The following is a 13,809-nucleotide window of genomic DNA, read 5'->3' as shown; positions in this document are numbered from 1 at the left end:
AATCACTGCCCCTTTTCATGGTGAAAGGAATTCAGAATAAAAGTCTGTCACGAAGTGCACCATATTGGAGGCTCCTTTGCTGTTGGCAAATTGGTATGCAGGGCTGGCTGTAACCATGTCATTCTTGGGGAGGGAAATCCATGTTGTTAAGCCCATGCATAGCCTCACTCCAGGCCACCATATCCATTGGTACATGGGCCCATTAAGAAAGCACCAGGGTGGCTGGGGAAAGAGGATGATTGACATCCACGTTATGGGTCATTTCATAACCTGATTATTGACAAGCTTCCCCATAGTCTGTGCCTTCTGATGGTCATTTATGCAGGAAATCACAACTATCTTCACACTCTGTGTCTATTCCAAGTGATCCATCCCAGACTTCCTTATCATAGATCTTTATGTCTTATTCTATTCAAATCCCAGGTCAGCCAACCAAAGTGTTAACCATAAACACTATATTAATATAGATCTGTATCTCGGTTCTCCTCTTCTTGAATTCCAGGTGGACAACTAGATCTACCAACAAAACTTCCCACAGAGATGATTTCTCTTCACCAATGTAATTCACAGACACTTCTGAGTTGGGCTGTAATATAGCAGCCTTCCACTCTGGCTGTTGCCTGCATTTTGTGCAGACATCTGTAAATTAGCTCTGTGCTTTTTTCCCCCGTCTGTTAGCTGGTCATAGAGAATTCCCCATGAGGCCATAATAAGGTCGTGAGAGGGAATGAACTGGTAAGAGTCTGAGCTACTTGCTCATGCAACTTACTTGTTCCATCCAGATCTTCTTAGGTCCAACCTCATATATACCATTTCCATTTAACAATGGAATGCCATGATGAACCTCCAGTTTTATGATTTGGCGGATCAGATAATACCCAGTTCGTAATTACTTGTTTTCCCATGGCCAAGTGTTCGGTATGCCAGTGCCTGGTAGAAAACGAGGAGCTGCTTTTCAAATGGAGAACAGCTGATGGCATCAGAGGGCACAGTGTTACTCTAAAATCCTAGGGGTCTACACTATAACGATCTAACAGAGGCTTGTCAAAGGATTCATATGACATCTCCGTCTGCCACAGACACTTCCAGTGCTGCTGAGACCACTGGGTCATAATTATCAAGTGAAAGGGTTGCTTGCATTGCAACCAGGAAGTGCTGCAGAAACTTTTCTTGCTTCAGGCCGTACTAGAAGCCTGATGGGTTACCGGTAAATGGTAGCTGGTCCTGAGGTGTACATTGAATGTGCTACATTCTGAGTAGCACATTGAAATGTGTTGTTTGTATGTTGCCTCAAATACCAAAGAATCCCATTCTTGCACAAAGAATATGGTCTTTTTTTTATTGTGGTAGATGTCCAAGGTGAAATAATTTGTCTCATTTCTGAGAGGTATGTACCCTGGAATTGAAAACACTGGGTCATATGGGTACATCTAGCTTCAGTAGGTTTAGTGGCTTTGAAATGTAACTCAGCTAGGCTGAACTATGTTTCTTTTTTTTTTTTTAATTTTTATTTATTTATTTTTTTCCCCCCAAAGCCCCAGTAGATAGTTGTATGTCATAGTTGCACAGCCTTCTAGTTGCTGTATGTGGGACGCGGCCTCAGCATGGCCAGAGAAGCGGTGCATCAGTGCGCGCCCGGGATCCAAACCCGGGCCACCAGCAGCAGAACGCGTGCACTTAACCACTAAGCCACGGGGCCGGCCCTGAACTATTTTTCTTAGGATTACTTTCCCTGGATGTTTCCGGTTAGAGTAGGCCACAAGAAAGATTTCTGCATGAGATTTGACAGACAGAAGTGAAGCAACAGCCATTTTTGAATTTTACCATTGGAAGGTCAGGGCAGGCACTTTTGTAGCTCACACACATTGTCGCTTATCTGCTGGCTTACTACATTGAGGTGAGGCAGAAGCTGGTCCTATAACTACTTTACCTTCTCCTGGACCCTCCTTTACTTCTCCGAGTCCTGAGCCAGGTGTGACCAAGGGGGCCAGCTCCATTAATGCCTGTTTCCGGTGGTGAAGGGGATTGGCAGTCCATGACATGCAGTGGTAAAATAATTCCTCAAATTATTACCTGTGGATACCTATAATCAAGTGCCTATAGAAGGCAAGACTGCATGACCAAGAGTTTATTGCCATAGAGAATTTTAGGGAAACAAGGAGTGTAATAGAGTTTGTTGGTTGTTTCTACTTGCACTGGAGACTTGTGGGAAAAAAAACGATGAGCTCAGGGCTCAAATTTCCAGCTCAAATTTGGTATAAGGAACCCAAATGTTTCTATCTAAATTTGCCGTGAAAGGAATCAGCTCTCTGTGACCTCAGCTCTCTGATATGCTCAAGAAAAGTTATGATTCTGTAGTCAAACCAGCTGTTTTGTTGTTGTTAGAATGAGAATGTTGCTTTTTTGAGCTTCCTACATCCTAGGCAGAAGTAGAACTCCATTTTGAAGGATAATTTTGCTAGTTATTGATTTCTAGATTGACGGTTATTTTCTTTCAACACATTTAGGATATCATTTCTCTGTCTTCTGGCTTCTGTTGTTGGCTGTTGTGGAGTTAATTATCAGACTAAATGTTGCTCCTTTGAAAATAATTTTCTCCCTCACTACATTCACAGCTGCTTTTAAGAATTTTTTCTTTGACTTCATATTCCTGCAGTTTCACTATGGTTTTTTGTTTGTTTTAGTTTTAGTTTTTCATGTTTTTTATTTGTATTTTTTTTGGTGAGGGAGATTGGCCCTGAGCTAACATCTGTGCCCATCTTCCTCTGTTTTGTATATGGGACGCCACCACAGCATGGCTTGATAAGTGGTGCATAGGTCCATGCCTGGCATCCAAACCTGTGAACCCCGGGCTGCCATAGCAGAGTGCATGAAGTTAACCATTATGCCACTGGCCAGCCCCTAGTTTTTTGTTTTTTAATATTCTTCTTGGGATTTGTCGGTAATCTTGAATCTCTGGATTAATATCTTTCAACAGTTTCGGAAATTTTTCAGCCGTGATCTCTTTAAATATTGCTTATGCCCTAGTCTCTCTCTTCTCTTTCTGGGATTTCAACTAAATGGATGGTAGACCTCCTCACTGTATCTTCTTGGTTTCTTACTCTTTTTTTTCTGCATTTTCCATCCTTTGCCTCTTTGTACTTTTTGGAGGGAGGGGCTAGGTTTCTTCTGACCTATTTCCTGGTACACCAATTCTGTTTCAGCTATTTCTAATCAGCCATTAAACCCATTCAATTAATTTAAAACTTTGGTTCTTGTATTTTTAAGTTTTAGAATTTGTATTTGATTTTTTTCTCTTTTCAAAGGACCAGTGTTGAGTTTCATTGATTTTTCTCTATTATTTTCCCATTTTTGATTTTATTGATTTCATTGATTTCTGCTCTAATTTTTATTTATTTTCTTCTGCTTACTTTAAGCTTAAATTGCTCTTCTTTCTCTAGTTTCCTAAAGTGTGAACTTAATTTGTTGATTTTATATCATTCTTATTTTCTAATATATGCTTTCATTGCTATAAATCTCCTTCTAAGCACTGCTTTTGCTGCATGCCACAAATTGTGATAAATTATATTTTCATTTTTGTTTAGTTCAAGATATTTTAAAATTTCCCTTGAGATTTCTTCTTTGGCCCATGAATTATTTAGAAAGATGTTGTTTTCCAGATACTTGGGGATTTTCCAGCTATCTTTCTGTTATTGATTTCTAGTTTAATTTCATTGCACTCTGAGAATGTACTCTGTATAATTTCTATTCTTTTAAATCTGTTAAGGTGTGTTTTGTGGTGGTCTATCTTGATGAAAATTGTATGTGAGCTTGAGAAGAATGTGTAATGGTGTATTCTAAACGTCAATTAGGTCAGGTTGAATGATTGTTCTGTTCAGTTCATCTACAGCCTTACTGATCTAGCTGCTTGATCTATCAATTACTGACAGAGGAGTGTTGAAGTCTCCAATTATAAAAGCACATTTTTCTATTACTCCTTTCAGTTCTATCAGTTTTTTGCCTCGTGTATTTTGATATGATTCGTTCTTTTAAAAATCTTCTGTATTACTTTCTGTGGTTTCTAGTTCCCTGTCCAAAATTACAGTTTGGCTTTACATGCTTGAACATAGTAAGCACAGTTGTTTTGCATTGCGATCATCGGAATCACTGTGGGTCTGTTTCTGTTATCTATTGTGCAGAGCGTTGAGTATTTGAAAAATTATTTTTAGAAATAATTTAAGGTCTTAGAGAATTTCCATTTGCTTCTGCAGGGGCCTAAAAGCACTAGCAATCTGATATAACCTTAATCCAATTTCAAGGACGTGCTGCAATCTGAGGAAGAGTTGATTTATTTCCATTTTATCCTTATTCCTAGAGTTTGCTTCTTGGTCCCAGACCAAAAGAGAGAGCAGTTTTCTAGAGTTCTTCGTGTCATAGGCCCTGGACACCGACATCTACTCCTCTAGCTCTGCAGGCTGTCTAAATCAGCCTTTCATTTGCTTCTTAAAATGAAAAATCTCCCCAGTCCAGAGCAACCCTGAACATTGAGTTTACCGTCTCTGGATTCTGTTGCTCTCCTGGATCTTGACTTAAGTCAGTTACTTCTCACTCTCTTGCTGGCTCCTTGATGCTTTTTAGAAGGTTTTCGGTAATGTTTCATCCAGCTTTTTAAGGTATACCAGGCACCACCTATTGCCCCATCTTGCCTCATCTTAGGTTACCTTTGAACTCCTGCCATCACTGCAGCCACCAGCTACACGCAGGTGTAATCTGACACCGTCTGACTCACCTGCACTGCTTAACTTTTCTTTTTGGCCTGGGTGTTCTCTGCTACCATTAGATACCCATGGGAATCTGCTCAGACATTCTCATGCATGGAAAACCTGGAAGTATGAGGAAATTAGCATCCCATAGTGCAACCCTTGACCCAGTGGGGGGTGGGCCCATAGGATAAATACTTTCCTTTTCTTTATCTCAGAGGACAATTCTGAGGTGCATTATATGTGATGCCTGAGACTCCCCAGAAGAACTGACCTCAGTTGCCCATAACTCATTAAGGAGCCCTTCAGTTAGCTTTCCAAGCCCTCTGTTTTGCTCTTGCCATTCTCCCACTCTTCATCTTTCAAGCTTGTCCCAAACTAAACGACCTCCACGAAAGTCTTTATTTCAGGCTTTAATTTTGGGAGCAATCAGACCAAGTCAAGTTGTCTTCAGCAGGTAGGATAGTATGAATTACCTAGGGCACCGTTACCAGAAGCAGAAATGGAGAAAAAAATTTAATATAGGTGATATCGCAGCATACTTATATGTTGATGAAAAGAATCAGGCATCCAGGGAAAAAGTAGTGATGGAGGTGCAAACTGCTGTTGTGATGTCCTTGAATGAGCTTCTGGCTTTAACCCGTAATAGTACACCCATTTTCCTCCTCCAGTCAGTCCTCCAGACGTCCCTGCTCTGAGTGGCATCGCTGTTCACTCAGCCAGAACATCTCTAAATTCAGGTACGGATCCTCCCCCAACAAAACCCAGTCGTCTGTGTTAGTTCCCCAGGGCTGCTGTAACAAAGTACCACAAACTGGGGAGCTTAACCAACAGAAATTTATCATTCACAGTTCTGGAGGCTAGAAGTTCAAAATCAAAGTGTCAGCAGGGTTGGTTCCTTCTGAGGGCTGTGAGGGAAGGATCTGTTCCAGGCCTCTCTCTCTGGTTTATAGATGGCCATCTTCTCCCTGTCTCCCTTCACATTGTTTTCCCTCTATGCATGCCTGTCTCCAAACTTCTCCTTTTTATAAGGATACTGGTCTACTGGATTAGGGCCACCCTAATGACCCCATCTTAACTAATTACATCTGCAACACGCCTGTTGCCAAATAAGGTCACATTCTGAGGTATCGGAGATTGGGACTACAACATACGAATTTTTAGAGGACAGGATTCAACCCATAAGAGTTGCCAAGGCCTACAAATGCATCCTTCAAAATATCTCTCCTACATGTCCTCTTTCCCTCAAGTTCAAGTCCTTGTGTGGCACACCCATACCATTTCAAGTCTTTCTAAAATGTTTCCACCCCTCTCCACTCCCTAACCCATCCTTAGAGAGAAAGGTGAGATTGTTCTTCTTAAGCACAGCTTTCATTGTGTCACTTCCTTGCTCAACAAACCTTCAGTAGCTCCCCATTCTCTATCAAATAATAAGGTCCAAATCATGTAACTGCTCCTCTGCAATGAGAATTAAATTTACCTTCCTTTTTAAAAAATGCCCATCTTTTTCTCCCCATTCACTGTATTTCAGAATTATCAGATTATTAAACTTCCCTTAAGTTTTATCTTTCCAACCTCTGCAACTTTACTCTGGGGGTGAAACAGATGTTAGGAAAATCACAGAATAGACCAAAAGGTATCTTGGGGATGGGACACTTGTGGGCAGAGGGACCTGCATACACAAGAGCCCAGGAACATGAACCAGCTGGGCACACTCTGGGAAATACAAGTAGGGCTAAATTTCTGAAGCAAATAGGATGGCAGAATGGGGAAAGCACTGTAGGACTGGAGAGGGTGGAGAGAACTTTGAGTGCTCTGTGGACCAGATAAATTGCTTGGACTTTTCCCTATAAACAGAGGGTTAGGAAATGATTTATAACCCAACTCCAAGGCAATGAACACTTTTCTTATTCACAGCTATATCCCCAGGGCCTAGAAGAGCATCCAGCACATAGCAAGCTTAATTTGGGTTGACCCAAAAGCAGACTGAGACAAGAACTTGGGTGCAAGTGGTTTGTGTGGAAGGTGATCCCAGAAATCACAAATGATTGGGAAAGTAAGCCAAAGAAGAAAGAAAAGTTAATAATATTAAGCATGGTGTTGAACAGGTTACCCCTGTGGGCAACTGAGCTGAATCTTACTAAGGACCATCTGAGGATCATACTGAACATTCCTCAGAATGGTCCACAAAGGGCTGGAGGAATCTGGGATATTTTTGCACTAAACTCAGTCCTTACCTGGTGAGAGTTGCCTCTGGGGGTGTTAAGTGTCAGGCACTTCAGAGCCATCTGGAGTACAGGTAGGTGAGTGCCCCTGGTATTCCAGAAAATTCACATGGCCAGAAGCAGAGAGTCCTGGGGCTTGAGGTGGAAAGCTGTTAGTGGGTGCCAACTGTCCACCTGCAGCTGAAGGTGGAAGGAAGTGTGGGCCAGGAGATGTGGTGCAGAGCATCCACTGCATCCACTCCCTGTGGATACCTGTTGAATGAAGCTATGGTCTCTATGGTAACTTTCCTGACTGCTCTTCAAGGGTTTGAGGGCAAGAACCAAACAAACTCATAGAACCCAGGCACAGTGAAGCACAGGGTTTCCTAAATGTTTGCAAATGAGAGAGAAAAAACGGGAGAATGAATGATGGGGAAATGTGGGTGAGTGGCGGGGTTAATGGATTTAATGAGAACTAGGTGCAGATGAATATGGCTGGTCTAGTGTTGGGTTTAGCTATGTCTTTGAACTCAACAAATAGAGAGGAGAGGGCAAGAACAGCAGCTGACTGAGAATCTGTGAGATCAAGAACTAGAATTTAATTTCTCTGGGTTGCTTCAATGGGTGGCTGAGTCCCAATTCCTTAGAGAAACAAAATCTTAGTACCTGCCCATCTGCTTACACCCGGGAGCATCCAATGAGTATGAGAGTAGTTTGTGAAGTATAAAGCTCTGCAAATAGGATGTTCTGGTGTTCAGTTGGGCTAAGCATGGGTGATCAGATTACCCACTCTCTTTTAAGATTTTAAGCCACCAGGAGCAAACTGGCAAGAGCCATCAAGATATTTAATGTGTGTACACTTGGATCACAGCACTTCGCTGTTGATTCTCGGGAGCACGATGAGTGGGAGAGACCTGGCAGGGGCTATAAGGCTGGAGGTGGGACCCTCATAAAACAGCAGGGTCAGGCCTGCCTGACATGGAAGGCTAGGCAACTGGACCACACAACGTGGCTGGGTGTGGGCAGGGAAGGCTGCCATTCCAGCTGGGGTCCCACCCTCACTTCGCCCACTTCAGGAATGGTCACTGGGAGGAAAACAAGACTGAAACCAGCCTTCCATCAGCACTGAGGAGCTGTGCTCTCCTCGCCCTCACCCCCTGTTCTGGTCCCACCCCCCTCACTTCAGAGGCTCTGGCCAGGTCCAAACCCCACCCACCCTGCTTCAAGACAAGCCACAGAGAGAGTTTGCAGGAAAGTCACTTTAATGATCTAGATTTGGATCATTCTAGAACTGCCCCTCTGGAGGGCAATGGGGAGGGCACTGGGGCAGAGAGGCTTCACACGAGGTCTCAGTCAGCAACAAGGTTGTGGCCCACAGTGGGGAGGGGCTCAAAGAAGCCCTAAAACAAGAAGAAAAAAGGATTTGAATCAGCATGTGGGGAGGTGGCCCCTCCCTTACCTACTCTCCTTCCCAAAATGCTTCAGTAACAGCCCATTTTGAGTAAGTTCACAGTGACTCAGCCCACCAATGAGTGCCTTTCCCCTTGGCTCCCGCAGAGAGTTCACCATCGCTCCGTGACTTCTCTGTGGGCTCAGAGCTGGAGGAGAGTGGCAGCACCTTGTTTGCATTCGTGGAAGCACCGTGGCAACCAGTCCCTCACAGGTGGGCCTGTCACTTAGCTCTGAGTGCATTGACCCAGCAACCAATCCAGGCTTAGGAAGCCCAGCTGCCACCTTACGGAACGGGAACCAGTTTCCTAGGAGAAGAGGAGGGGCTGGAAGCCCCCTGAGGTGCAGGCTGCCTCTGGATGGAGTGCACGGCCAGCTAGGGGTGCTAGCTCCACTGCCACCACCCCAGTGCCCCCTAGACCGAGACGATCGGCTCCTTACAGGCCTCTCGATTTTCACTCTTGCTTTTCTCACAATCCATTCCCCAACATCACTAGAGTGGCCTTTTAAAATCGTATGTCACATTATGACATCCTCTTCCTTAAAATTTCCCAGTTAACTTGCCACTAAGAATAAAATCCAAACCTTTTGCCATGATCTATGAGCCCCTGTCTGGTCAGTCCTGGGCCCACTTCTCCAACCTGATCTTCTACCGCAAAGAGGAACTTTCCCGCTGTTCCTCTAACAGGCCACGATGTCCTTGCCTTGGGGCATTTGTCCTTGTAGAGCTCTCTGCCTGGGATGCCCTTCCTTTATATCTTCCTCCAGCTGCCACCTTCTTGTAAGTTAGGTCTTAGTCCGGAAAGACTTTTGTCAGTGTGGAGGAGTCTGATCTTTGAATGGCCCAATCCCTACTGCAGCCCTGAGAGGAGGGGGAAGGGCTGGGAATCAGGAGACTTTGGGCCAGTCTTGGCTCTGCCATGAACCTGTTATGCAGCCTTGAGTAAGGCCCTTGACCAGCCTGGGCCCCAGTGTCTCATCTATAAAGATAGATGTGAGTGCTAGATGGGTGTTTTCAATCTGGATTCTGAAACGTTCAAGCATCCCAGGGAGATAAGTCAGAGCCTTTCCCAGGTGACTTGCTCGGGCCACAAAGTAGAGTGTGTGTATGTGTGTGTGTGTGAGGGGAGTGCTGAATGTGAAGGCCTCTGGGCCACGTCTCCCATGTATCCAAAGGAGTTTTGCTGTCACTTGCTGTATACAAGGGAGAGTATAGAGAAAAGGAGGATCTTTTATTTAATTTTGAAAACTCTGCAGTTTTCAATGTCTATTTTAAAATCAATGCCTATGTATGATCCTATAGACCATTTTGTCCTCAGAGGCTCCGGGCACCAGCATCGTGCCCCCAGCCTCTCATATGGAGACCCACAGGTAGTCTGAAAGAGACAGGAATGTGGGGGTACCCTTTGAGAAAGGAAAGAACTTTTCTTCAGCTTCTCTGTTCACACCCCAATACCCATCCCCTTCTTCATACCAGCCTCCCTCATTTAAACAGGTCCTTGGGGATTCCAACCGCCCTAGTAAAGAAGAGCCCCTCACCTTGACAGGGTTAGCCACCTCTCGTTTCAGGGCCTTGGAAACAACTTTGGAAGTAAAGCACTGATCCCTGTTCACCTTGGCCATTGGGCTCTGTGAGGAGGGAAGCCAGGAGTCAAGAAGGAGGCAGACAAGGATCACAGGGCCCCAGAGGGAAAGAGAGGGGACCCAAAGTCAGGGATTTAAAATTCTTGAGAAGACATATGAGTCTCACCTTGGGGAATAGGAGCCGAAGTTTGTCCTCTTGCTTGCCCCTAGAAGAGACAGGGATGACAAATGGGACCTATGCTTGCTAGCACCCAGCTCCTCTCCCTTTGCAGCGTCACTAATGGCTCATGGAGTTGTTTCCTGTGGACCCCAGACAGGCCCACACAATCGTTCTCACAGAGCTCCTGGCAGCTCTTACCTGCAGTGATAATACCCATTCCCTCCCTGCTCTATCTGTCCGCCAGACAGCATGGACTGACCACAGGCCTCACACACCTCACCCCAGTGGTTTTGGTGGGAAAGGCTTCCTGTCCATCCCTCAGACATGGATCTTGGGGGTTGAGTCTGCTGATGTGCTCCATCTTCTGGGTCATCACAGCCTGGGTCATGTCATCCTTCCAGAACAAACCTGCAGGGTGAAAGGATGCAAAGAATTGATACCTGGGACACTCTGGCCCATCCCAGGGACCAGAGTAGAGACCACTCCCCCTCTCCCTCAGGTAGACAAAGGATCACAATTTCTGGAGAGAATTAAATGAGATGGCGTATGAAAGTTGCTTAGCACAATAAACTACATGCATGGCATGCATGGAATGTAATAAATATTCAGTTAGTATTAAGATTATATTCTCTTTGCTGATTCATTTGATGCTATTATGAGGATTAAATGAGATTAGGGTTGTAAAGAGTGCTTAGAAAACTCTAAGGCGGTGATTCCCAAACTTTAGTGTGCGTCAGAATCTCCTGCAAGGCTTATTAAGACACAGATTGCTCTTCCCCATCCCTAGAGTTTCTGATTCAGTAGGTCTGGGGTGAAGCTCAAGAATTAGCACTTCTAACAGGTTACTTGGTGGTGCTAACGCTGCTGGCCCGGGGATGCACTTTGAGAACCACTGCTATAAGGCCTTATACCCATATTAGACATCAGTAGTAGTAGTAGTATGAGCTCAAGGCAGATTTCCTATCTAATTCTCTCCTCATTCATGAAACTCTGCTCTAAGGAAGGGTCAGCCATCTGTCTCCAAGGGACTCCCCACTCCCTTTCGTTCTTCCCCTCTATTTGTCATACGGTTTGCTCTGCTTCCTACTCAGAGGCTGAGGGGTGTGTCTGTGTGTTTTTCTGGCTGAGAACTTAAGGATTCCTGGCTCTGAAAAAATTCAGATAGCACCAAGGGTTGGGGTTAGTCCCAAGGAGTTGGATGCTGGCCTTTTCCAGGGGCTTCTTCTAGAAGCCTATGCTGGGCTCTTCCAGGGTGTTCAAGGGCAAAGAGCCCACCCACCCAGATTCCACTCCCACTCTTGTCTCCCCTTTTCTCTATGAGGTGAACATAGGAAAGTTTCAAGTAAAGACATTTGAAGAAGAAAGCCTGTCCTCAGATCAAACAGTCCCCCACCCCATATCTGACCAGGCCCCAGCCTCTTTTCTCCAGCTCTTACTTACCTTGGGGCACAATCTGCTGGAGTATAACTTGCAAGTGCTGGAAGACTGGGGTGGCAAATCCTTGGAGGGGCCAGAGTTGCCCCACTCCCACTTGGCCCTGACTGTCTAAGGGTGAAATAGTGGCATCAGCAAGGAGCTTGGCCAGCAGCCTTCCAAATCCCAGTTGAAGAAAAGCAGCTTCCTTCCACTCTCACCCCTGGGCTCCTTGGGCTCCCTGGGCTCTGTCCCCCTCACCAGGTCCACTCCTCCTTTCAAGACCTCCTTCTTTCCATTTTTCCTTCCCCCATCACCACCTGCCCTGTTCTTCAGCCCCTGCACCTCATTGACCTTTGGTACCAACTTCCAGGTAAGAACCAAGCTTACAGGTAAAGAGCAGCCTGTGAAGGTTCAGGTAACCAGAGACTCAGAAAGTTACACGTATGGAATGGATAATCAGGTGAACAAGTGGGGCATGGGAAGAAGGTGAACTGTATCTCAGGGAAGGCTTTGAAGCCTGGAGGGGATTAGAGAGGAGGCCTGGAGTCCTTAGAGGAAGAAGTATTGGTATGTATAAGGTTTGAGTGTCTGGATCCTTGTCCTGAAAGCCGCAGTTGGCCCAACTGTATGCAGAGGAAGGAGAGGGGCTGGGGAGGATAACCCTAGTGCTATCCACACCTTCCTTATTCCAGGCAGATGGGGTAGGGTTGGAGGAGAGTCCCTGTTTTTCTGTAGTGGAATTACCATGAGTCATTATGGATGGGCCTTCAGAAAAGGGAATTCTCCTCCTCAATCAAATGGATCCTAACATCAATTTCCTGGCTTTAGGAAGGAGCAGAACCTCCAGCATCCTACTGAGAAGGCAAAGAGCTTCTGGAAGGGGAGATCTCTCGCTGAGGCGGCGCTCCTGGACTAATAGAAAGAGTGGTGACCTGGACAACCTCGGCCAGACCCACAGGGTGCCTGGCGCTGTCCGTGGTGCTGAGAGGTGGCCGAAGCCTGGCATGGAGGCGGCTTTGGGTGGTAGAGGGAGACGCATCCCCACAAGGCCTTACTGCCCTTCCCCCCGACCCCTCCTGTCATCCACCACCAGTTCTCCTCCAAGTTCTTGGCAAGTCCTCTGCATTGGCCTCTGAACCCAAGAATCGGGCGGGGAGGGTTGGCGTCAGTCTAGGAGTTTGCGCCCTGTTTCCCACGCGCCTGGCGCTGGAATCCTCGAGTCTGCGCAGTTGGGCTCTGGCTGCTCAGGCCTGAGTCAGCGCTGGTCTCCCCGATGGCGCAGAGTGGAGCGGGAGGAAGAAGGATGGACCCTTTCCCCTCCATCCTCTTTTACCCCAGCCTCGCCTCCCCGTTCTTATCGGAAATCGGATCGCAGACACCAGGCTCTGAGGGCTTATGAAGTCCTGTCTCGTCTCTCGGCCCAGCCTCTCTCCGGAGCCGGGATCCGGATACCCGCGGTCCCTGCTCCTACTGTGCGGAGATCTTGATCCCCTGCCGATCCCTCAGCCCTGGGCATCTCTTCCCTGGCCCCTCGGCGCGTCTTGCTTCTCCTGTGGCCGCACAGGCCTGTTTACTTCCCTCTGCCGACTTGTTTTCCCGTCCTCCCCCCGAATCCCAAATCTCCCCTGAGTCGCCTTCTCTTGGGTCCAGATTCCATATGCGGAGCCCCACCCCAAGCCTGCGCCTCTTTCTACGAGACGCCCTCTACGTTTATCCCTTTTCACGCCCCCAAGCACGTTCTTTTCCTCCTAAGTTGCTAACCCTGAGGCCCCCTGACCCACTTCTCTCGGGATCGCTCTCTGGCCCTGCCCGCACCCCCCAGGTTTCCTCCTGACCGTGGCCACTAATGTCGCTGCAGCCCCCTGGGCGGCTGTTCAGCAGCAGGAAGCAGAGCAGCAGCCGGAGCCCCCCGGAGCCCCCAGGCCACAGCGGGCGCTGCATCCTCCCGTGCTCGGCGCGCTCGCTACCCGCCTACGACGCAGAGAAGGTAGAGACCGTAGCGGGGGCTAAGCCGGGCTGTTGCTTCCCCCTAGTCCGCTAGCGAGGCTGGATCTGCAGAGCCCTCCCTAGGCAGCTCGGCCAATCGCGGGCGGGCCCTGCCCCTGCGGACGCCTACCCAACTCCTCCTTCCCCTTTCCGTCCCCACAGCCACCCCACCCGATCCCCCAGGCGCCTGCTCCTTTTTCACCTAAACCAGGTCCCAAGAACTACCGCCTCTACTCCCAGCCCCGAGGTTGGAGAAACGGATTGCATGTAA

At 47.0% G+C, this 13,809-nt stretch overlaps 1 protein-coding gene across 1 annotated transcript; it reads right to left on the bottom strand.

Moving 5' to 3' along the window:
• Positions 1-8,193: 8,193 nt before the first annotated feature.
• LOC101396183 (regulated endocrine-specific protein 18) lies at positions 8,194-13,569 on the bottom strand. The gene is made up of 6 exons (XM_004427594.3): positions 13,388-13,569; positions 11,577-11,681; positions 10,412-10,544; positions 10,143-10,182; positions 9,932-10,021; positions 8,194-8,343 (listed from the first exon to the last, which is right to left on the bottom strand). The coding sequence occupies exons 1-6, from the start codon at positions 13,491-13,493 to the stop codon at positions 8,293-8,295; spliced, it is 525 nt and encodes a 174-aa protein (XP_004427651.1). The 5' UTR covers positions 13,494-13,569; the 3' UTR covers positions 8,194-8,292.
• Positions 13,570-13,809: the final 240 nt, after the last annotated feature.

The sequence above is a fragment of the Ceratotherium simum genome, chromosome 37 (assembly GCF_057802395.1).
Source record: "Ceratotherium simum simum isolate JZ-2026a chromosome 37, ASM5780239v1, whole genome shotgun sequence".
Taxonomy (NCBI): Eukaryota; Metazoa; Chordata; class Mammalia; order Perissodactyla; family Rhinocerotidae; genus Ceratotherium; species Ceratotherium simum.
The sequence above is the reverse complement of the archived record's forward strand: the minus strand, read 5'-3'. Positions and strand labels throughout refer to the sequence as shown.